The sequence below is a fragment of the Entelurus aequoreus genome, linkage group LG25, assembly GCF_033978785.1.
Source record: "Entelurus aequoreus isolate RoL-2023_Sb linkage group LG25, RoL_Eaeq_v1.1, whole genome shotgun sequence".
Taxonomy (NCBI): domain Eukaryota; kingdom Metazoa; phylum Chordata; class Actinopteri; order Syngnathiformes; family Syngnathidae; genus Entelurus; species Entelurus aequoreus.
The window spans coordinates 23395767-23420763 of record NC_084755.1 but is presented as its reverse complement, the minus strand read 5'-3'; the positions used below and the strand labels follow the sequence as shown (position 1 = coordinate 23420763).

At 38.8% G+C, this 24997-nt stretch overlaps 1 protein-coding gene across 4 annotated transcripts in view; it reads right to left on the bottom strand.

Moving 5' to 3' along the window:
• Positions 1-24997, bottom strand: part of cacna1ia (calcium voltage-gated channel subunit alpha1 Ia) — a 566877-nt gene that overhangs the window by 413561 nt on the left and 128319 nt on the right. For 3 of the 4 annotated variants that reach the window (XM_062036515.1, XM_062036516.1, XM_062036514.1), the window contains exon 2: positions 7453-7692. In XM_062036515.1, coding sequence (XP_061892499.1) covers positions 7453-7675 — 223 coding nt within the window. In that variant the 5' untranslated portion in view covers positions 7676-7692. Of the gene's footprint in view, positions 1-7452; positions 7693-24997 lie in introns of those variants that run through there. The other variant, XM_062036517.1, reaches the window with a different exon arrangement.

The following is a 24997-nucleotide window of genomic DNA, read 5'->3' as shown; positions in this document are numbered from 1 at the left end:
TAGTACCTTCTAGTCAGGGTTAGAGGATACAGGGCTGAAGGGCTTATTGGGGGTCCCCCAAAAACTCAACATCCCCACAAAAAACCTGGAAACAGTTACAAAAAACAAATTATGTTTTTACTCAACAGAACTGTTACGGCTCAAGCTCCTGCCGTCGCAAATTCCAGCGATGCGCTCAGAAGAGCAATATAAGCGTCAGGAATCAACACCTCTGACGCTGATGAGGACTCCACTCCCTTCTTAAGGCAGCGTGCCCTGCGTTCCAGTGCCAGAACGTAGCTACTTGTAGCCGTACAGTAAGCCCTCCACGTCTCTAGCTTTCCTCGCCTATGCGCTTCCTTGCTCTCTGTCTCCCCTCCTGTGTGCTCACCGTGTCTTGTCCTGTGTCGTCATCCTGCAGCTTTGCGTCATTCCATGGTTTCTAGCTGTGCGTCTCGTTTCCCCGGATCCCCCTTGGACTCTCGACCTTTCGCCTGCCCCCAGACAACGACGCCTCGCTCCAGCCACTGACCACTTGCCTGTCCCCGGAACCTCCGAGCCTGCCTTGCCCTTTCAGGACTTCCGCATCTGCCTCTACACGCACCTCCAACACCTCCCAGTAACACTCAACAGATAATTGCTTCACATAGTCTCACCACACATCTTTGGTTTAGTTACACACATCATTCCTTTGTACAAATGAATGCGCTTCAAGCTTAGCGGCGTCCCTCTCTCCGTGCCGTCTCCTTCTCCACTGTACCGTTACAAGAACATCAACAATGCAAAAGTATCATCCGCTTAAAAAAATAGTTTCGTTCTTGAATACATCCACCTTAGCGATGGGCGCATGCACATCTGTGCAAGTGTAGTAACATAGGCTAGTCCATTTCAATAATAGTGTTGGCATTCTGGTAGATTGCCTGTGGTTATAGCTCACTAGTCAGGACGCTGGCCTCTCACACCGGCAACCTGGGTCTGAGCTCAGCCCAGAGATGTAGGAAAAAATCAATCTAGCAGAGAGAGAGTACACAATCGCTACACTAAGCGGAGCGGTCTGTGATTGACAGCAATAAATGATAAATGGGTTATACTTGTATAGCGCTTTTCTACCTTCAAGGTATAAACAGCATTCATTGCATTCTACCGTCAAAATCGCCGGCCCCTGATTGGGTGGGGGCCCCTGTAAGGCCTTGCATTAAGGTGGCCATGCTCTTAGTACCTGCTTTTGACAATGGAAAAGTGTCAAGGGTGTGTAGCGATGTGTCGAGCCAAGTAAGCAACATGCAGTGAAAAGGGGGCTTTGTATTGGTGTAAAAATGCATTGAAGCTTTCTGAAATATGATAATACACAATAATAATGTTCATTTAATACCTCTCATACAAACTAAGCATTATTAGCTTTCTAAAGGCAGAATTGTTCATGCAACTCTTCAGACTAACTCGGGGGTCAGCAACTTGCCGCCTTAGTGGCTCCCTGGACCACTGTCAGAGATGTGTGAAAATGGAAAAAGATGAAGACATTTTTATTTATTTTTTTAAAATATATTTTCTGTAGGAGGACAAACATGACACAAACCTTCCTAATTGATGGAAATCCCACTATTTATACTAAACATGCTTCACTGATGAGAGCATTTGGCGAGCGCCGTTTTGTCCTACTGATTTTGGCGGTTCTTGAACTCACACAGTTTGTTTACATGTACATCTTTTTCCGACGCTGCCACGGTAAGATGTGTTTTATGCCACTGCTTTTTTGTCTCATTTTGTCCACCAAACATTGTATGTTGTGTGTGAATGCACAAAGGTGAGCATTGTTGATTTTATTGATTTGCTGCAGTGCTAATTAGGCATATTTGGTCAGTGCACGACTGCAAGCTAATCAATGCTAACATGCTGTTTAGGCAACTGTATGTACATATTGTATCATTATGCTTCGTTTTTAGGTATATTTGAGCTCATTTAATTTCCTTTACTTATGTCCTCTGTGTATTTAATTTAGATTTGCATTTCTCATGACACACTATCTGTATGTAACATTGTCAAAATTTCTCATAGTTGTTTGTGTGCCATGTTGTTCCAGACCACAGCAAACGTTACCCAGCTTGCAAAGATTGTAATAAATCTATTAGAAGAAGACAGTCTGCCGTTTCATTTAACTTAGACACACACATCTATACCTTTGGCCTTTCTAAACCAGTAATTTCCAGAAGTTATCTCATCCTGTGAGAAGTCTCTGTTTTACTAATGATTTCCAATGTTGAAATGAAATGAAAATTAAAATACAACAATTCTGTCAACGAAGATTTGCGTCAGCCTTTGATAGTAGGCTAATATGGACACTTACATCATGTGTTGCCTTCATTATAACACTGGTATAAAACTTTTAAAGTCATTTTAATAGTAGGCTAATTTAGGTAATATAGATACTTACATCATGTGTTGCCTTCATTATAACACTTATATAAGGCTTTTACATTTTTGCGGCTCCAGACAGATTTTTTAATTTATTTTTTGGTCCAATCTTTAAACATTTTGGGTTGCCGACTCCTGGACTAACTAAATAGAACAACATACTATTCTGCTTGTGTACCTAATAAAGGGTCCTGAAGTATCATGTGCCCCATGACAAGGAGTGTGAGCTCCAGGTGCTCTGCTGCAGGCTGTCAGGCGTGGGAGACTATCATTGGAGAGACGTGTGTGTGTGTGTGTGTGTGTGTGTGTGTGTGTGCGTGCGTGTGCGTGTGTGTGTGTGTGTGTGTGTGTGTGTGTGTGTGTGTGTGTGTGTGTGTGTGTGTGTGTGTGTGTGTGTGTGTGTGTGCGTGCGTGTGTGTGCTCGTTCTTGTATTTCCACCCTTCTTGAGACATCAACAGGGAAAAGTACCTTCCATATGAGGACCGGTGAACAAGTTAGGACCAAAATCATGGTCCCAATACGGAAAATCATTGCATCTAATAGAGAGCCAAATACTGGAGTACGTGAACATTGCTCCAAAGTCAGGATTTTGTGTTGATTTAAAGTGCATACAAAAGTAAACATTGACAGAAGCAATGGCAGCAATATATGATAAAACAAGACGGCAGCTAAAGGACTTCCCTATTCATCCCCGAAAAAACCTGCGTCCCATATGTGACCATACGATGAACAAATACATTACGGTACTAAGACTATAGTGGCCATTAACAGTTAGCTTCTACAGCTGGGTTGCCCAAAGTGCGGCACAGGGGCCATCTGTGGTCCGTGACTCGTTTGTCATCGGCCTTAAGCCATACTTGCCAACCCTCCCGATTTTCCCGGGAGACTCCCGAATTTTAGTGCCCCTCCCGAAAATCTCCCGGGGCAACCATTCTCCCGAATTTCCACCCGGACAACAATATTGGGGGCCTGCCTTAAAGGCACTGCCTTTAGCGTCCTCTACAACCTGTCGTCACGTCCGCTTTTCCTCCATACAAACAGCGGCACAGTCACATAATATATGCGGCTTTCACACACACACAAGTGAATGCAAGGCATATTTGATCTATAGCCATACAGGTCACACTGAGGGTAGCCGTATAAACAACTTTAACACTGTTACAAATATGCGCCACACTGTGAACCCACACCAAACAAGAATGACAAACACATTTCGGGAGAACATCTGCACCGTAACACAACATAAACACAACAGAACAAATACCCAGAACCCCTTGCAGCACTAACTTTTGCGGGACGCTACAATATACACCCCCCACTACCACCAAACATCCCCCCAGTCCCCTCTTATCTCCCGAATTCGGAGGTCTCATGTAGGGCTGCAACAACTAATCGATTATATCGATTAAAATTAGGGATGTTCGATAATGGCTTTTTGCCGATATCCAACATTCCGATATTGTCCAATTCTTAATTACAGATACTGATATCAACCGATACTGATATCAACTGATACCGATATCAACCGATACTGATATAAACCGATACCGATATATACAGTCGTGGAATTAACACATTATTATGCCTAATTTGGACAACCAGGTATGGTGAAGATAAGGTCCTTCGGCAGGCCGATATCGGACATCTCTAATTAAAATAGATTATAAAAATATTTGGCAATTAATTTAGTCATCGATTCGTTGGATCTATGCTATGCGCATACGCAGAGGCTACTTTTTTTATTTGTTTTATTTTTGTATAAAACTCTATTTATAAACTGCAACATTTACAAACAGCTGAGAAACAATAATCAAAATAAGTATGGTGCCAGTATGCTGTTTTTTTTTTTCAATAAAATACTGGAAACGATAGAAATGTAGTTTGTCTCTTTTATCTGATTATTAATCGAAGTAATAATCGACAGATTAATCGATTATCAAATTAGTTGTTAATTGCAGCCCTAGTCTCAAGGTTGGCAAGTATGCCTTAAGCACATTACAAACAAATGTAGACATCATTTGCACCCCTTGTGGTGAAATCTATCATAATTAGGGTGGTCCCAAAAAGGAGGGATTTTTCAAATTGACTGGGTCTTGGTTTTAAAAGTGCTCCCCCTCTGGTCAACATATGAAATGACAAATGTGTGTAAAAATATGAAGTGCTCCCCCTCTGCCCAACATATGTAATAACAAGTGTGTGTAAGGAATTGAAATGTGCCCCCTTTGGCCAAAATGTATTTAAAAAAATAAATAAATATGTTTATATACACATACTGTAATAACTTGAAGTAATACTGAAGAAACAATTACAATTACAACATTATTAACTAAAAGCTTACCTTTTTTATATTTGCATAATTTGTATATATTATTAATGTTGTAAATACAACTCTTTATATATCTACAAAGGGTGGTCCTAAAGAGGTTGGCATTTTTCGGAGGTCTCAAGAAGGTAACAAATACAAGAATGTGTGCGTGTGTGTGTGTGTGCGTGTGTGTGTGTGTGTGTGTGTGTGTGTGTGTGTGTGTGTGTGTGTGTGTGTGTGTGTGTGTGTGTGCGTGAGTGTGTGTGCGTGTGTGTGTGTGTGTGTGTGTGTCACGGAAGGCCTCTCTTAACTGTGTGGCGGACAGATTTATTGATCAGCTAAGAGATGGTGAAAACACCCGCTTATAACAGTACTACTCCCAACCCCACCACCATAAACACACACACACACATACACACACACACATAAACACACACACATACACACACCTCTCCCAACGCGGTCTGATCTTGTCATCGCCGCTATGCACGATACGCTTGAATGCATCTTGCTCCCGACACCATAATCTTAGATCAAACAGATGCAACATACCATACTGTTCATATTAGCATATTACTATAGTGATGCACACACACACACACACACACACACACAAACACACACACACACACTCACTCTAACACAGTCACAGCAGGCAACAGTAACGCATCACTAACCACTATGCCCCCTCCTTTGATTGCGACAGTTACTCAATACATGAATTCGTACGAGTACACAATCGCCGCCGACTACTTAACACAGAGGCTGAGCTTCAGCAGCATATTTGCAGACCGCATCCCTCCTCGTGGTCAGAAAAAGGTCTAATTGCCTCCAAAGGCTGCTCTATTGTGCCCACATGACAATGATAAGTCATGTGTGCAGAGCCTCTTGAACTAAACAACAAACCACAGCAATACCACTGAGGGGAAATAAACTAAACCGAGCTATGTGTGTCCTCCTGCACCCCATTGATGGACAAACACACACACACACACACACACACACACACACACACACACACACACACACACATGCACATTCACGCTGTAGCACAGCGTGGTCTTTTCGCGTCCCTAATGGGAAAGGATCAGCTTCAGCCCCCCCGCTGCTGTCGGCGCGGTCAGCTAACACACACGATTCGGTGCAAAATCCGCAATGACACACACAACAACGGTGCAGGGGTAAGGGGACACAAAGAATTGCTCTGGCGACATCCAGTGGACACATTTAGAAACAGCAGTTTCTTTCATTCAAAAATCTCAGCTCATTTTTATACTTAGCAAACTCATCTCGTGGGCCGAAGGAAACCTGTCGGCGGGTCAGATTCGGCCCGCGGGGCCGTACGTTTGACAACACTGGTCTGAGGTAAAAGTGATTTTTCTAACAAAAAAAAAAGGGGAGAACATTATTCCCACAGTCTGCTGAACCACACAAATAAACAAACTACAGTAGGAAGAGGATTCATATGGCCCCATGTTTACTTGACACGTGAAACGTGACAAATTGGGAAGTTTTGCCAATTTAGCTGCCAGATGGCAGCAGTGTTGAATACACTATATTGCCAAAAAGTATTTGGCCATCTGCCTTGACTCGCATACGAACTTGAAGTGCCATCCCATTCCTAACCCATAGGGTTCAATATGATGTCGGTCCACCTTTTGCAGCTATTACAGCTTCAACTCTTCTGGGAAGGCTGTCCACAAGGTTGGGGAGTGTGTTTATAGGAACTTTCGACCATTCTTCCAAAAGCGCATTGGTGAGGTCCCACACTGATGTTGGTCGAGAAGGCCTGGCTCGCAGTCTTCGTTCTAATTCATCCCAAAGGTGTTCTATCGGGTTCAGGTCAGGACTCTGTGCAGGCCAGTCAAGTTCATCCACGACAGACTCTGTCATCCATGTCTTTATGAACCTTGCTTTCATCGTCATGTTGGTGATGTAGGGCTTAGATGCAGCTGCTCGGCCTTGGAAACCCATTCCGTGAAGCTCTCTGCGTACTGTGTGTGGGCTAATTGGCACATGAAGTCTGGAGCTCTGTAGCAACTGACTTTGCAGAAAGTCGGCGACCTCTCTGCACTATGCGCTTCAGCATCCGCTGAGCCCTCTCTGTCAGTTTACGTGGCCTACCACTTGGTGGCTGAGTTGCTGTTGTTCCCAAACTCTTCCATTTTCGTATAATAAAGCCGACAGTTGACTTTGGAATGTTTAGGAGCGAGGAAATTTCACGACTGGATTTGTTGCACAGGTGGCATCCTATGACAGTTCCACGCTGGAAATAACTGAGCTACAGAGAGCGGCCCATTCTTTCACAAATGTTTGTAGAAACAGTCTCCATGCCTAAGTGCTTGATTTTATACACCTGTGGGCCAAGTGATTAAGACACTTGATTCTGATCATTTGGATGGGTGGCCAAATATGTTTGGCAATATAGTGTATCTTAAAATGTGTTTTGTGGGAATTCCAACATTGACCACAGCGTCAGTTGCGATGTAGAGTGGCACTTTCCTTCATTTTCAGCAGACTGCATTTGAAAATGATTATCCTCTTATGCAAGATCCACCCAGGAATAGGGCCATATTAATCCCTTCCCTGCTGTATGTTGAATGAGCCACACAACCAGTCGATGCAATCCATTTGCGACAACTGAACCTGAACCCGGTCTGATTTCCCATGCAAAACGATACCATTTAAACGCATGTTGAGATCATTCCCCACAAAAAAAACAACAGCAGGACCGCCAGCAAATGAAAAGGATATGGACTGGAAACCATACGGATGCACCAGCTGCGGGGACAGGTGGTCTGCTTGAGGCAGAAGAAGACCACGGGCGCCAGCTCGGGGAAGGGCACCACCAGCGTACTCAGGTCACTGCCGATGCTGGCGTCATCGCACGGACCCACTTCCTCGATGATGTCATCCGCCTGCGCCGAGCCGTAGTCCTCGCGCTGCCCCGGCGGCACAGGACACTCCTCGCTCGTCATGGCGACCCAACCGAGCTCTGAAAGAGAAGATACGTACGTGTGAGTACACGGTGGAGATTCTTACGTGGCTTGAGAAGTGCTCTTTAGTAAGCTAGTGTTGATAGTGGTTTCATTTGGGCAGGGGTGTCCAAAGTGCGGCCCGGGGGCCATTTGTGGCCCGCAGGTCATTTTTTAACGGCCCCATGGCACATTTTAAAAATAAGATTGGAAAAAAAATTAAAAACATAATAAGTGGTATAATAGAGCGAACAAGTGAAATGTAACAATACAATGGTGCAATGTTTACTCTAATAACACTAAGCTGCCATGCAGGCTGTTTCTTTAAAAAAAAAAAAAAAAGAATCAAAATCAATGTTATTATGAATTATTGACCTATTCAAGGCTCCAATTACGTCACATTAAATATTCCACTTTGAGATATTTTTGGGGAAAATGTTCCATATTTTGTTTGCCATATAAAAAAACTGAGCTGTTTTTTTTTTAAAGAAGGGCCTAAAACAAACAAAAAAAAAACATAAACAACAATACAACTTATAATTGACGGATAGATCTGAAGTTGATCTCGAGATTATTGTGTTATAAGTAAACAGTAAAACAAATAAATGAGTAGGACCCTTTTGGATCCCCAATAATTTTAGTGTGATTTGTTTTTAAGTGTCATTGCTCAAAAAATAATAATGAATTAAAATCAATGGTGTTATGAGTTATTGACCTTTTTAAGGCTCCAATTATTATATCATCTCAAATATTCCACTTAAAAATTTTATTGAGTGAAAATATTGCATATTTTCTGTTTTTTCCATTAAAAAAATGGGTTTTCTTTGAGAAAAAGAGCATAAAACGTATATATTTAAGAACTTTATATTGACAGATTGATCTAATGTTGATCTAGAGATTTAAACTTGAATAATAATGAAAATAATAATACTGAATAATGACACATTTTTTATATTTTTTTGACCAAAACCCTTTGGGGTCCCCAGGTTCAAGCCTGAGTGGAGGCCTAAATGTATATGTTTTATACATACACTACCGTTCAAAAGTTTGGGGTCACATTGAAATGTCCTTATTTTTGAAGGAAAAGCACTGTACTTTTCAATGAAGATAACTTTAAACTAGTCTTAACTTTAAAGAAATACACTCTATACATTGCTAATGTGGTAAATGACTATTCGAGCTGCAAATGTCTGGTTTTTGGTGCAATATCTACATAGGTGTATAGAGGCCAATTTCCAGCAACTATCACTCCAGTGTTCTAATGGTACAATGTGTTTGCTCATTGGCTCAGAAGGCTAATTGATGATTAGAAAACCCTTGTGCAATCATGTTCACACATCTGAAAACAGTTTAGCTCGTTACAGAAGCTACAAAACTGACCTTCCTTTGAGCAGATTGAGTTTCTGGAGCATCACATTTGTGGGGGTCAATTAAACGCTCAAAATGGCCAGAAAAAGAGAACTTTCATCTGAAACTCGACAGTCTATTCTTGTTCTTAGAAATGAAGGCTATTCCACAAAATTGTTTGGGTGACCCCAAACTTTTGAACGGTAGTGTATATTGTATTGGTTTTTAAAATGAAAACTATCAAAATGGCCCCCGCTTGCTTTGATTTTTCAGTGCGCGGCCCTCAGTGGAAAAGGTTTGGACAACCCTGCATTAGGGCTACCGTCGTACACTATGTTGCCAAAAGTATTTGGCCACCTGCCTTTACTCACATACAGTATGAACTTGAAGTGCCATCCCATGGAATTGTCCAAAATGTTTTGATATCCTGGAGCATTCAAAGTTCCTTTCACTGGAACTAATGGGCCAAGCCCAAGTCTTGGAAAAACAACCCCACACCATAATTCCTCCTCCACCAAATTTCACACTTGGCACAATGCAGTCCGAAATGTATCGTTCTCCTGGCAACCTCCAAACCCAGACTGGTCCATCAGATTACCAGATGTAAAAGCGTCATTCATCAGTCCAGAGAAGGTGTCTCCACTGCTCTAGAGTCCAGTGGTGATGTGCTTTACACCACTGCATCCCACACTTTGCATTGGACTTGGTGATGTATGGCTTGGATCAGACCCGGACAAATTAAGGCCCGGGGGCCACATGCGGCCCATTAAGCTCTTCAATCTGGCCTGCCGGACATTCCCAAATCATTTTTATAGATCTTTAAGATGGAAAGTGTAGCTGCCATTATGATGTGCAGTGATGTTTTCCAATGACCGTAAGTCTTCAATTATACAAAGTATTTCAATGCTTGGAATCTGCGTTTATGGATGACATACTAGTTACTATGGTCATCTAATTAGTTACTATGGTAATCTAAGTCACAGCAGCTCAGACGAGGCACCCAAGCGGTGTGGGCGGGGAGCGTTTCCACAGAGGCCAGCCTGAAATGCGGGTGTCAGGGACAGACGTGGAAGGAGATTTTTACAACAAAGTTTAAAGCTTAGTGATGTATCAGATATATCAGATTGTAGGTGAGTTTTTTTTTACCCTTCGCGTTCATATATTGCTGTGTTTGTTGCATTTCGCTTGATTGTAAGATATGTCAATGGAGAGGGGGTGTGACGTTCATATGGTGTCAATATTCAGTGTTTTATTCTTCATAGTTAACATTGTAACATTCTTTATTTTCATGTACATTCTTGGTGTCTCATTCAGTAAAAAATAATAAAATTCCATTGTGTTTTTAAGGCGGTCTGTCACAACGTTTTTAGCATTCAATCAGACATTATTGTGCGAATTTGTATTAGTGTTCCTAAAAATAGATATACCGGCCCCCAGACACATTTTTTTCTCTAAATTTAGATGTACCTGCTCAGCCATGGAAACCCATTCCATGAAGCACTCTGCGTACTGCACGTGGGCTAATTGGAAGGTCACAAGAAGTTTGGAGCTCTGTAGCAACTGACCGTGCAGAAAGTCTTTGCACTATGCACTTCAGCATCCGCCGACCCCTCTCTGTCAGTTTACGTGGCGTACCACTTCGGGGTTGAGTTGCTGTTGTTCCCAAACTCTTCACTTTCCTTATAATAAAGTTGACTTTGGAATATTTAGGAGCAAGGACATTTCACGACTGGATTTGTGGCATCCTATGACTGTCATACTTGCCAACCCTCCCGATTTTCCCGGGAGACTCCCAAATTTCAACGGGGCAACCATTCTCCCGAATTTCTCCAGATTTCCACCCGGAAAACAATAATGGGGGCGTGCCATAAAGGCACTGCCTTCAGCGTCCTCAACAACCTATCGTCAAGTCCACTTTTCCTCCATACAAACATGATAATATATGCGGCTTTTACACACACATAAGTGAATGCAAAGCATACTTGATCAACGGCCATACAGGTCACACCGAGGGTGACCGTATAAACAACTTTAACACTGTTACAAATATGCGCCACACTGTGAACCCACACCAAACAAGAATGACAAACACATTTCGGGAGAACATTCGCACCGTAACACAACATAAACACAACAGAACAAATCCCCAGAACCCCTTGCAGTACTAACTCTTCCGGGACGCTACAATATACACCACCCGCTACCACCAAACGCCACCCCGCCCACCTCAACCCCGCCCCCCCACCTCACCTCCCCCCAATCTCCCGAATTCGGAGGTCTCAAGGTTGGCAAGTAGGATGACAGTTACACGCTGGAAATCACTGAGAGCGGCCCATTCTTTCACAAATGTTTGTAGAAACAGTGCTTGATTTTATACACCGGGCCAAGTGATTAGGACACCCGATTCTCATCATTTGGATGGGTGGCCAAATACTAATAGTGTATCAGCCGTAGTTGCAAATTAGGAAATGCACATAATGGGATTAAAGACTTAAATAGTGCAAAAAAAATGAAAGAAAGACTGACAAAAAAGACAGCTTTTGGATTGTTTTGCTCAGCTCGCCGTCTAAACTTCAAACCTGCCAGCCAACATGCAAGTCAGTCCACAGCAGCTGAAGAGCTTGAGTGAATGCAAAATAACATATTGAGCTTGGGAGTCCTCTTGCTTTTAACTTGCAGCCAAATGAGGCAGCCAGCATGGAGGCAAGCCAAGCTGGACACATAAATACACACGTACACACACAAGCACACACACACACACACACACACACACACACACACACACACGATGCTAGTTTTGCATTCGAGCGTTGGAAGCCTCAGCAGAGGAACTTCTCTCCGTGATCATTTTAGGGAGCCTGATCACGTGTGAATGATCATTGTCAGTAATTACCACACCGTGGATATGCATGTGTGCAAACAAGTAGGTGTGTGTTTGGGATAAATCCTTCGACGGCAGGATTAAGGGCGCGTGGAGGGAGAGGCTTTGTTTTTATAGGATAATTATATTAAAGGCTATTTCTTAGAATGGAAGAAAATAGGACAGCGGTGCTAGAATAGCTTGTATGTAATCCTCCGACAAGATGCTCATTCAGAAGATTAAAAAAATAAAATGATTCGGCGGCCATAAACACAACTCTCACAGCCTCAATATTGTTATCTCATAAAAAAAACAAAAGACATGTTTTCTTTGAACATGGCACAGAAACACCAGAAAAAAGCTTTGATCTATATTTATTGGTGGAAATCAACACTAAAAAGAATGTGCAGAATATCACAAATCATGAATTTTTATTTTTTGTGACATTTGTATTCATTTGGGTTCAAATGTTTTTAAGACCAAATTAATGCATTCAAAATAATCTTGTTTCCGTACATCATCATACAATGCCAAAAAAAAAACATAGGGGATTTTGACCTATATCTTAAAATAGTGTTATTGTACTATTTGTGGCAGTATAGTATTAGTATAAAGTAGGGTTGTACGATACTTACCGCGATACTAATGAATCATATTCGGTACTTTACCGGCTCTAAAAAGTACCGGTCCCCCACCCCCCCCGCACCTCCGTCGTCGTCATGTCATGACATTGCTGGTTTACGAGCAGAAGAGCATGTTCGGCAGCGCACAATCACGGAGTACTTACAAGCAGACACAGTGTGTAGACAGAAAGGGGAGAACAGATGCATTTTGGCTTAAAAACAAAAGATCAAGTTATAACACTGAAACACCCACAGGAAGAGGTGCTTTAAGACATGGCTAGCTAGCTAGCGGCTAAAGTTCAGCCGCAGTGGGTAGTGTTGTAGCTACTTCTAAATCACTAGTCCTCGCCTCCATGGCGACAAATAAAGTGAGTTTCTTACAAGTATCATCCTTGCAGGATGAGGGATAGCTAAACATCCTTCACTACACACCGTAGCTCACCGGCGTCAAAATGTAAACAAACGCCACTGTAATGATACCAAGTACAGGAGCGTATCTAGTCGATACTACTATGATTACGTCAATATTTTTTGGCATCACAACATCTTCTTTACTTTTTTTAAAACGTATATTATGTTTATAAACTCAGGAAATATGTCCCTGGACACATGAGGACTTTGAATATGACCAATGTATGATCCTGTAACGACTTGGTATGGGATTGATACCCAAATTTGTGGTATCATCCAAAACTAGTGTAAAGTATCCAAACAGAAGAATCAGTGATTATTACATTTTAACAGAAGTGTAGATAGAACATGTTAAGAGAGAAAGTAAGCAGATATTAACAGTAAATAAACAAATAGATAAGTAATTCATTTTCTACCACTTGTCCTTAATAATTTTGACAAAACAATAAAATGGAAAATGACACAAAATGTTACTGCATATGTCAGCAGACTAAATTAGGAGTCTTTGTTTGTTTACTTACTACTAAAAGACAAGTTGTCTCGTATGTTCACTATTTTATTTAAGGACAAACTTGCAATAAGAAACATATGTTTAATGTACCCTAAAATAAATAAAAAAAATAAAGCCAATAATGCAATTTTGTGTGGTGCCCTTTATTTAGAAACGTACCGAAAAGTATCAAAATAATTTTGGTACCAGTACCAAAATATTGGTATCGGGACAAGACTAGTATAAAGCAAAAGGGAAATAAAAGTAAAAGTAAAAAAATATATATATAAATTTAAAAAATAATAATAATAATAATAAAATATATATATATATATATATATATATATATATATATATATATATATATATATATATATATATATATATATATATATATATATATATATATATATATATATATTACACAGATAATTTTGTGGAAATTTAATCAATATTATTACAGAAATAATATGTTTATAAAACAGAGACATCAATGTATAAATTAATTTAATACTTATAACACATTTAAAGTGAGGGCAACTGTGCAGAATATCACAGTTATGTTGTAACTCATACACCAGTATAATTTGTTTTTGTATACAAAAGTGTTGTATACATGGGAAATGGTCTGTATTTATATAGCACTTTATTATACCTGGAATGACACCCGAAGCGCTTTACATTATACATCACATTCACCCATTCACACACTGCCATGAGAGGCATTAACCACGACTCAGGACACAACGGCCGTGACTAGGATGGCGGAAGCTGAAAGCAAACCTTAAGAAACCCTCAAGTTTGCTGGCACGTCAGCTCTTCCATCTGCGCCACGCCGCCCCATATATGTATATTTCAACCAAGAACGTGTGTATATTAATTTCGCATCGTAACATGCACATAAAGCACAGGATTCCAAAAACTGCTTCCAATTGCTCTGGATCACACCCTTGCATGTTTTATGTAACCTAGTAAGTGCAAATGGTTTATAGATTATATTTTAATGACTTACACACTTTTGCATTTGCAGTCCTTCTGAGATCGGCAGATTGTTTTAAAATATTCATTTTTGAACAAAGTGTACATCTGGATCTTTAGTTTAAAAAAAAAAGCATACTAATAAAACATAGTGGCTCCATTCTGCTTTGTAGTTCCCACGAGAAAGACTGAGACTGTAAAATGGAACTGGCAAAAATCAAGCAGACAAGGCAAATCTGGGTCAAAGTAATATGTAAATGTCTTTACTATGTGGTGAAGATCTTCATTTGGCCTAATGATGATAAATGTATATAAACAAGGTAGTACACATTGTTTGTACCTGACAAGTTTGCTATTGAGGCTTTTATAGACAAACCTTGTTTATACCTACAGTTGTGGTCAAAAGTTTACATACACTTGTAAAGAACATAATGCCATGGCTCTCTTGAGTTTCCAATAATTTATACAACTCTTATTTTTTTGTGATAGAGTGATTGGAGCACATACTTGTTGGTCACAAAAAACATTCATAAAGTTTGGTTCTTGTATGAATTTATTATGGGTCTACTGAAAATGTGGCCAAATCTGCTGGGTCAAAAGTATACATACAGCAATGTTAATATTTGGTTACATGTCCCTTGGCGAGTTTCACTGCAATAAAACACTTTTGGTAGCCATCCACAAGCTTCTGGTTGAATTTTTGACCACTCCTCTTGACAAAGTTGGTGCAGTTCAGCTACATTTGTTGGTTTTCTGACACGGACTTGTTTCTTCAGCATTATCCACACGTTTAAGTCAGGACTTTGGGAAAGCCATTCTAAAACCTTAATTTTAGCCTGATTTAGCCAATCCTTTACCACTTTTGACGTGTGTTTGTCATTGTCCTGTTGGAACACCCAACTGTGCCCAAGACCCAACCTCCGGAGTGATGATTTTAGGTTGTCCTGAAGAATTTGGAGGTAATCCTCTTTTCTCAATGTCCCATTTACTCTCTGTAAAGCACCAGTTCTATTGGCAGCAAAACAGGCCCAGAGCATAATACTACCACCACCATGCTTGACGGTGGGCATAGTGTCCCTGGGATTGAAGGCCTCACCTTTTCTCTTCCAAACATATTGCTGGGTATTGTGGCCAAACAATAAAATAAACGAACCAAACTTCATGAATGTTTTTTGTCACAAACAAGTATGTGCTCCAATCATTCTATCACAAAAAAATAAGCGTTGTAGAAATGATTGGAAATTCAAGACAGTATGTCCTTTACAAGTGTATGTAAACTTTTGACCACGACTGCATATGTCTTTAAGTATAGTAATATTAAATGTGCATGTGTGAATGTGTGAATGTGATGGATACACACACAAACACTCATGAATTAACACCTTTAAACCATCATAGTAGATACACTGTCAACATCTTTTCCGCAGTGTAAGAAAACGTGCTAAACCACATTGAAATCCCACCACACACACGCACACACACACACACAGACACACACACACACACACACACACACTTGTATTCTACTCTTATTGAGACCGCCAAAAAAATCCTACCTCTTTAGGACCACCCTTTCTAGATATATAAAGATTTGTGTTTACAACATTAATAATACATACATACTATGCAAATATAAAAAAAGATTGTAGTGGAAAATTAGTTGGAATGTCACAAGAAAAAGGTCTCAATTTCACAAGAAAAACTTGGAATTTTGGCAGTATTAATAATAAAAGTTAATTTTACTCAACGCAAGTCAAAATATTTCAAGACATTTGTGCAATATTATGGTAAAAGTTGGAATTTAACTCAATAAGTTAAAGTACCAATGATTGTCACACACACACTAGGTGTGGTGAAATTTGTCCTCTGCATTTGACCCATCCCCTTGTTCACCCCCTGGGAGATGAGGGAGCAGTGAGCAGCAGCGGTGCCGCACCCGGGAATCATTTTTGGTGATTTAACCCCCAATTACAACCCTTGATGCTGAGTGCCAAGCGGGGAGGTAATGGGTCCCATTTTTATAGTCTTTGGTATGACTCGGCCGGGGTTTGAACTCACAACCTACCGATGAAGAGTCGTAATTTTACTCGACAAAAGTCACAATTTTTATAAGAAAACTTTAACATTTTGGCAATATTATAATAATCCCAATTTTACCTGGCAAAATGATGACAAAAGTCAAAAAATGTCATTATTTTACAAGAACAACAAACAAATTGGCAATATTGTGATAAACGTCAGAAATTTATATGACAAATGTGGCCATTTTGCATTAAAAAGTAATAATTTTACATTAAAAAAAGGAGTAATTATATGATAAAATATTGCAATATTACATAAACAGAAAGAATATGACAACATTTTCCCAATCTTATAAGAAAAAGGTTGACACATTGTGAGGAAAAGACTGATTTTAGTTATTTATTTTTGGGGGGAATTGTTTGTTTGTAGATGTTATTTAATCTTCATTATTTACTTCAAGTTGTTACAGTATGTCTCCATATACTTTTTTTTTTTTTTTTTTTTAATACATTTTGGCCAAAGGGGTCAAATTTCAATTTCTTACACACACTTGTTATTATATATGTTGACCAGAGGGGGAGCACTTCAATTGTTTACACACACTTGTTATTTCATATGTTGACCAGAGGGGGAGCACTTTTAAAACAGACACAGTCAATTTGAAAAATCCCTCCTGTTTGGGACCACCCTAAATTTGATAGATTTCACCACCAGGGGTGCAAATGAGACATTCTCTATTAGATGCAATTGTTTTCCTTATTGGGACCATGTTTTATGTCCTAACTTGTTCACCGGTCCTTTTATAGAAGGTACTTTTACTTGTTGATGTCTCAAGAAGGGTAGAAATACAAGAACAAACACACACACACACACACACACACACACACACACACACACACACACAGCGACAGTCTGCGCCTGGATGGAGAGCAGCAGTAAAACATACTGTGTATCCATAAGGGGGTTTGAGCAGCACATTTGTCATTAATGCTGGTTTCCATGCCCGCTCGGAGTAAAAATGCGGATTTGTGTAACTCAAGAAGAAGGGGACAGACTGGGAGTTGTGTCATGTTGTGGATAAACGTAAGTAAAGTCTCAAACCACAGTGAGTTATTGAGCGAGCTTAAAGGGGACGGCTGAAGATTAAAAACAAGAAAAAAAGGGGCTTCAAGTCTCTCGCAGATTAATGTGACAATAAAGTGGGAAGAATAATTTTAAGTAGAGGCATTCCACATTTTTAAAGGTCTTTATCGTATTTGCTTGTATGATAATGCTGTGCAAGATTACAATATATATCGTAATTCGACATACAAATGTCTGCCGTATGATATAATCATCTATTGTTTATATTATAAATTTACATGAAAGCTGCAGCAACAATACTACCATATTTTTTGGACCATAGGGCGCACCATATTATAAGGCGTACTGCCGATGAGTGAGTCTACTCAGGTTGATTTTTATACAAATGACTCACCGCATTAAAAGGGACAAATTATGATATTTTTTCTACATTTAAAACACTTCCTTGTGGTCTACATAACATGTAATGGTGGTCTTTTGTTCAAAATGTTGCATATATTATGTTTTACAGATCATCTTCAAGCCGCTTTCTGACCGTCTCTTCAGGATGTGCAGGTTTGTGGGTGGTCTTATTTAGGAGCCTCCACTTCGACAGCGTCTTCTCCCCGTCAACTTTGTTGTACCGGTTGTACTAACAAGTCTACTGACAGATATAAGTTAGAACTGTGCGCTACTTTATATTACAAATGGCAGCAGTGGAGGATGAATGCCCCACAACAAGAGGATGGAGAAAAAGAAGGAGCTTATTGACTACGGTGCGGACTACAATGGCGGACGCGCGCGCATTTTCAGGACTTACGCAACTTCCAAATACACTTCAGCAGGTAACAATAAGTAAGAAAAGTTGTTTTTGCATAATATGGCGAAACAAAACGCCAGATAATATGTCTCCTAATAGTTGCCATCTTGGGTCCTTATACACACACCATAATACCCGTATGTTGAAGCACAGTACGTCTGACTACGGTAGCCGTAATGCTCCGCGTTCAATCAAGTGGTGCGGCTTCGTAGCTTACCAAAGTTGTACTAAAACCTATTGATAGATTTTTGAGCACCGTGTGTAATGTTCTATATTCTCAATGAAACATCAAAGTGTTCATGTTGCTTGCTTACGGGGACTTACTAGCGCCATTCATTGAACAGGCGTCGACTTGCAGTCCACTGTGTGTGACCGCCATCTACTGGTCACACTTATCATTACCATACTTGCCAAACCTCCTGATTTTCCCCGGGGACTCCCGAATTTCAGTGCCCCTCCCGAAAATCTCCCGGGGCAACCATTCCCCCAAATTTCTCCCGATTTCCACCCGGACAACAATATTGGGGGCGTGCCTTAAAGGCACTGCCTTTAGCGTCCTCTCTCACCTGAAAAGGAGACTATTATATATGTCTCCGTTATCCATAGGTTTATCTATAACCCATAAAGTAGGCAGGCACGGAGCTATTTCTCAGCGTGTGTTTATTCCAGCCGGCACGTTAATACACTGACACACAACATCAGGATTCCCATCATGCATTGCTTCAAAACTACGGCAAGTAGTAATGTCCAAAAACATAACGGAAATGAAGCAGAAGAACGAAGCTGCCTGCACATTTTGTAGATCAAACTTTTATGTGTGTGTATATATGTAAATAAATGAACAATGAAATTCAAGTATTTCTTTTATATATATATATATATATATATATATATATATATATATATATATATATATATATATATATATATATATATATATATATATATATATATACACTACCGTTCAAAAGTTTGGGGTCACGTTGAAATGTCCTTATTTTCAATGAAGACAACTTTAAACTAGTCTTAACTTTAAAGAAATACACTCTATACATTGCTAATGTGGTAAATGACTATTCTAGCTGCAAATGTCTGGTTTTTGGTGCAATATCTACATAGGTGTATAGAGGCCCATTTCCAGCAACTATCACTCCAGTGTTCTAATGGTACAATGTGTTTGCTCAATGGCTCAGAAGGCTAATTGATGATTAGAAAACCCTTGTGCAGTCATGTTCACACATCTGAAAACAGTTTAGCTCGTTACAGAAGCTACAAAACTGACCTTCCTTTGAGCAGATTGAGTTTCTGGAGCATCACATTTGTGGGGTCAATTAAACGCTCAAAATGGCCAGAAAAAGAGAACTTTCATCTGAAACTCGACAGTCTATTCTTGTTCTTAGAAATGAAGGCTATTCCACAAAATTGTTTGGGTGACCCCAAACTTTTGAACGGTAGTATATATATATATATATATATATATATATATATATATATATATATATATATATATATATATATATATATATATATATATATATATATATATATATATATATATATATATATATATATATATATATATATATATATATAAAATAAATATATATATATAGCTAGAATTCACTAAAAGTCAAATATTTCTTATATATATACATATATATATACATATACATATACATATAATATATATATATATATATATATATATATATATATATATATATATATAGCTAGAATTCACTGAAAGTCAAGTATTTCTTTATATATATTTACACTATATATATATAATAAAATGAATATATACATATATAGCTAGAATTCACTGAAAGTCACGTATTTCTTATATATATATATATATATATATATATATGTATAAGAAATACGTGACTTTCAGTGAATCTATATATATATATATATATATATATATATATATATATATATATATATATAAGAAATACTTGACTTTCGTGTTAACAATAATAACTATAAGTGTTAAACATGCTTGTATTATCATTAAACACCTTAAACGTGTTAACAAAAACATATATTTCATAAATAAGTAAATATAAATGATATATATGAATAAGGTAGATCCCCACGACTTGATTAAGTGAAAAGTAGCTCGCCTGCAGAAAAAGTGTGGGCACCCCTGCTCTATAGTGATCACTGTCGAAAAGAAAGGCAGGTAGAGGAGGGAAGGGATTCATTGGGCCCCATTTCTGGGTGGATCTCGCGTGAGAGGAAGAGGGGGGTTAATCATTTTGCAATGCATTCTGCTAAAAACGATGAAAAGTGCCACTCTTATGGAATTGCAACAAAACATATTTGAAGATTTCCAACACTCTACTGCCATCTGGCGGCTAAAGTTCATTGTGCACCCCCCCAAATTCGTCATGTTTCATGTGTCAAGTAAACAGTGACACATGGGACCATATGAATCCCCTTCCTACTGTACTAACAATACTTGTTAATGTTTTTTAATTGTCTTGTCTTTTTATATACAATATATGCTTTACAAATTAAATGCTATAATACAAGCAAAATTGGCATTTTATTCATGTGTATAAGTGTATATATACATACAATTTTACACACAAAAAATACCACATTGTGATACATCTCATTAGTAGGATATAGTGTAAGAGTACCGATACCAGGATTAAAATTTTACATACACTTGTAAAGAACATAATGTCATGGCTGTCTTGAGTTTCCAATAATTTCTACAACTCTTATTTTTTTGTGATAGAGTGATTGGAGCTAGGGATGTCCGATAATGGCTTTTTGCCGATATCCGATATTCCGATATTGTCCAACTCTTTAATTACTGATACCGATATCAACCGATACCGATATCAACCGATATATGCAGTCGTGGAATTAACACATTATTATGCCTAATTTGGACAACCATGTATGGTGAAGATAAGGTACTTTTTAAAAAAAATAATAAAATAAGATAACTAAATTAAAAACATTTTCTTGAATAAAAAAGAAAGTAAAACAATATAAAAACAGTTACATAGAAACTAGTAATTAATGAAAATGAGTAAAATTAACCGTTAAAGGTTAGTACTATTAGTGGACCAGCAGCACGCACAATCATGTGTGCTTACAGACTGTATCCCTTGCAGACTGTATTATAAATATTGATATATATTGATATATAATGTAGGAACCAGAATATTGATAACAGAAAGAAATGGGGGGAGGGAGGTTTTTTGGGTTGGTGCACTAATTGTAAGTGTATCTTGTGTTTTTTATGTTGATTTAATTAAAAAAAAAAAAAAAAAAAAAAAAAAAAAAAAAACGATACAGATAATTAAAAAAACAATACCGATAATTTCCGATATTACATTTTAACGCATTTATCGACATCACTAATTGGAGCACATACTTGTTTGTCACAAAAAATAAACTGTTTGGCCACAATACCCAGCAATATGTTTGGAAGAGAAAAGGTGAGGCCTTCAATCCCAGGGACACTATGCCCACCGTCAAGCATGGTGGTGGTAGTATTATGCTCTGGGCCTGTTTTACTGCCAATGGAACTGGTGCTTTACAGAAAGTAAATAGGACAATGAAAAAGGAGGATTACCCCCAAATTCCTCAGGACAACCTAAAATCATCAGCCCGTAAGGTTGGGTCTTGGGCGCAGTTGGGTGTTCCAACAGGACAATGACCCCAAACACACGTCAAAAGTGGTAAAGGAATGGCTAAATCAGGCTAGAATTAAGGTTTTAGAATGGCCTTCCCAAAGTCCTGACTTAAACGTGTGGACAATGCTGAAGAAACAAGTCCATGTCAGAAAACCAACAAATTTAGCTGAACTGCACCAATTTTGTCAAGTGGAGTGGCAAAAATGCAACCAGAAGCTTGCCAGATGCTTGTGGATGGCTTCCAGAAGCGCCTTATTGCAGTGAAATTTGCCAAGGGACATGTAACCAAATATTAACATTGCTGTATGTATACTTTTGACCCAGCAGATTTGGTCACATTTTCAGTAGACCCATAATAAATTCATAAAATAACCAAACTTCATGAATGTTTTTTGTGACAAACAAGTATGTGCTCCAATCACTCTATCACAAAAACAAAAGAGTTGTAGAAGTTATTGGAAACTTAAGACAGCCATGACATTATGTTCTTCACAAGTGTATGTCAACTTTGACCACGATTGTACGTATTCACAGCCTTTGGCAGCATGTACAGCGTCAAGTATTTTTGAATACAATTCCACAAGCTTGGTACACCTATCTTTGAGCAGTTTCACCCATTCCTCTTTAGTACTCAGGGAGGTGACCAAGAACCCGATGGTCACTCTGTCAGAGCTACAGCCTTCCTCTGTAGAGAGAAAAGAACCTTCCAGAAGGACAACCATCTGTGCAGAAATCCACCAATTAGGCCTGTGTGGAAGAGCGGCCAGACAGAAGCCATTTCTTAATAATATTAAATTGAAAGACTCTCAGGCCACAAGAAAACAAAATTCTCTGGTCTGATGAGACAAAGATTGAGCTCGTTGGCGTGAATGCCAGGCATCGTGTTTGGAGGAAACCAGCTATCGCTCACCACCAGGCCAATACAGTGAATTATAGTGGTGGCAGCATCATGCTGAGGGGATGTTGTTCAGCAGCAGGAACTGGGAGACTAGTCAGGATAGAGGGAAAGATGAATGCAGCAATGTACAGAGTCAATCTGGATGAAAACCAACACTTCCCATCCAGCCTGATGAAGCTTGAGAGGTGTTGCAAAGAAGAATGTGTAAAACTGCCCAAAGATAGGTGTGCCAAGCTTGTGGCATTGTATTTAAAAAGACTTGAGACTGTAATTGCTGCCAAAGTGTTGAGAAAATGCTGTGAATACTTAAGTACATGTGGGTTTTTTTGTGTTTTTAATGAATTAGCAAAAACACATTTTAAATAACCTTTTTACATTTTTGCTTGTATTCCGTCACGTGACTTCTTCCCAGAAGTGAAAACCAGTGGTGGTCAACCAAGCTAAGATGGCTGTTGTACAGCAAGGGTACAAAAGAGGCTTAAATCGTCCTGAAAAAAGCAGATACCAGCAAAAAAATCAAACTATGCAATGAAAAAGATCCCTATACTTTATCAAAAAAGATGTGTCGAGTGATATCAAGGTTTATACGTCGGTCGTGTTCTCAGACATAGCGAACTATTGTGCTCTAGACGCCATTCTACAAAAAAAAAAACAGAAAAGCATGGAGATCTACAGCTTCTTTGTGTGTGGCTGGTTCAAAAAGATTAGTATCAAGATAATACTTAAATGGGAAATAATAACAGTTAAAAGTATATCAAACAAACCTTTACCGAAGTGTTTACTGCAAACTTGTGCATTCTTCGACTCTGCACCCTTGAACTGGAGTGTGATCTGCTTTTTTTCCTCCGTTGTTTCGTAAAATCTTGCACTCTTTCTCCGTTCTTGATTACCTCTGAAGGAATTCCAAAGAAACCTTTATCCTTTTTTCGCGATTTGAACAATTCGTACAGCCGAAACCAACACAAGCAAAGGACATTTTTTATTTAGAGAAAGGCTAAATGGCGCCTAGTATTTATTCAGTTAGTTAGTTTATTATTTCTTCGGTCAGTGGTCAACAAAATAAACAAACAGTTTTACATTCATAAATTTACAATTTTCCAGACCGAAAGGGTTTAGGCTGAAGTTGAGCACTTATTTCGCCTAACCCTATAAACGATCTCAAATACAAGATGAGACCACGTCGAGTCATTGCTGGTTTACGAGCGGACGAGCATGTTCAGCGGCACACAATACAGATACAGTACTTACAAGCAGACACACGGATGCATTTTGACTTAAAAACTAAAGATAAATGTGAAGTTATAACACTGAAACGCCCTCAGGAAGAGGTGCTTTAAAACATGGCTAGCTAGCTAGCGCTAACGTCCTAAATCACTAATCGCCTTCTAAATCACTAATCCTCGCCTCCATGGCGACAAATAAAGTAAGTTTCTTATATGTATCATCCCTGCAGGACGAGGAATAGCTAAACATGCTTCACTACACACCGTAACTCACCGGCATCAAAATATAAACAAACGCCATTGGTGGATCTACAGCTAACATCCACTGTAATGATAGCTTGTACAGGCCTCTATCTAGTCGATACTACTATGATTACATCCATATTTTTTGGAACACAACATCTTCTTTTGTTTAAAAAAATAATAATATTATGTTTATAAACTCAGGAAATATGTCCCTGGACACATGAGGACTTTGAATATGACCAATGTATGATCCTGTAACTACTTGGTATCAGATTGATACCCAAATGTGTGGTATCATCCAAAACTAATGTAAAGTATCAAACAACAGAAGAATAAGTGATTATTACATTTTAACAGAAGTGTAGATAGAACATGTTAACAGAGAAAGTAAGCAGATATTAACAGTAAATGAAGAAGTAGATTAATCATTCATTTTCTACCACTTGTCCTTCATAATGTTGACAAAATAATAGAATGATAAATGACACAATATGTTACTGCATATGTCAGCAGACTAATTAGGAGCCTTTGTTTGTTTACTTACTACTAAATGACAAGTTGTCTTGTATGTTTACTAGTTTATTTAAGGACTTAACTGCAATAAGAAACATATGTTTAAAGCCAATAATGCATTTTTTTTGTGGTTTCCTTTATTTAGAAAAGTACTGAAAATATTGAAATAATTT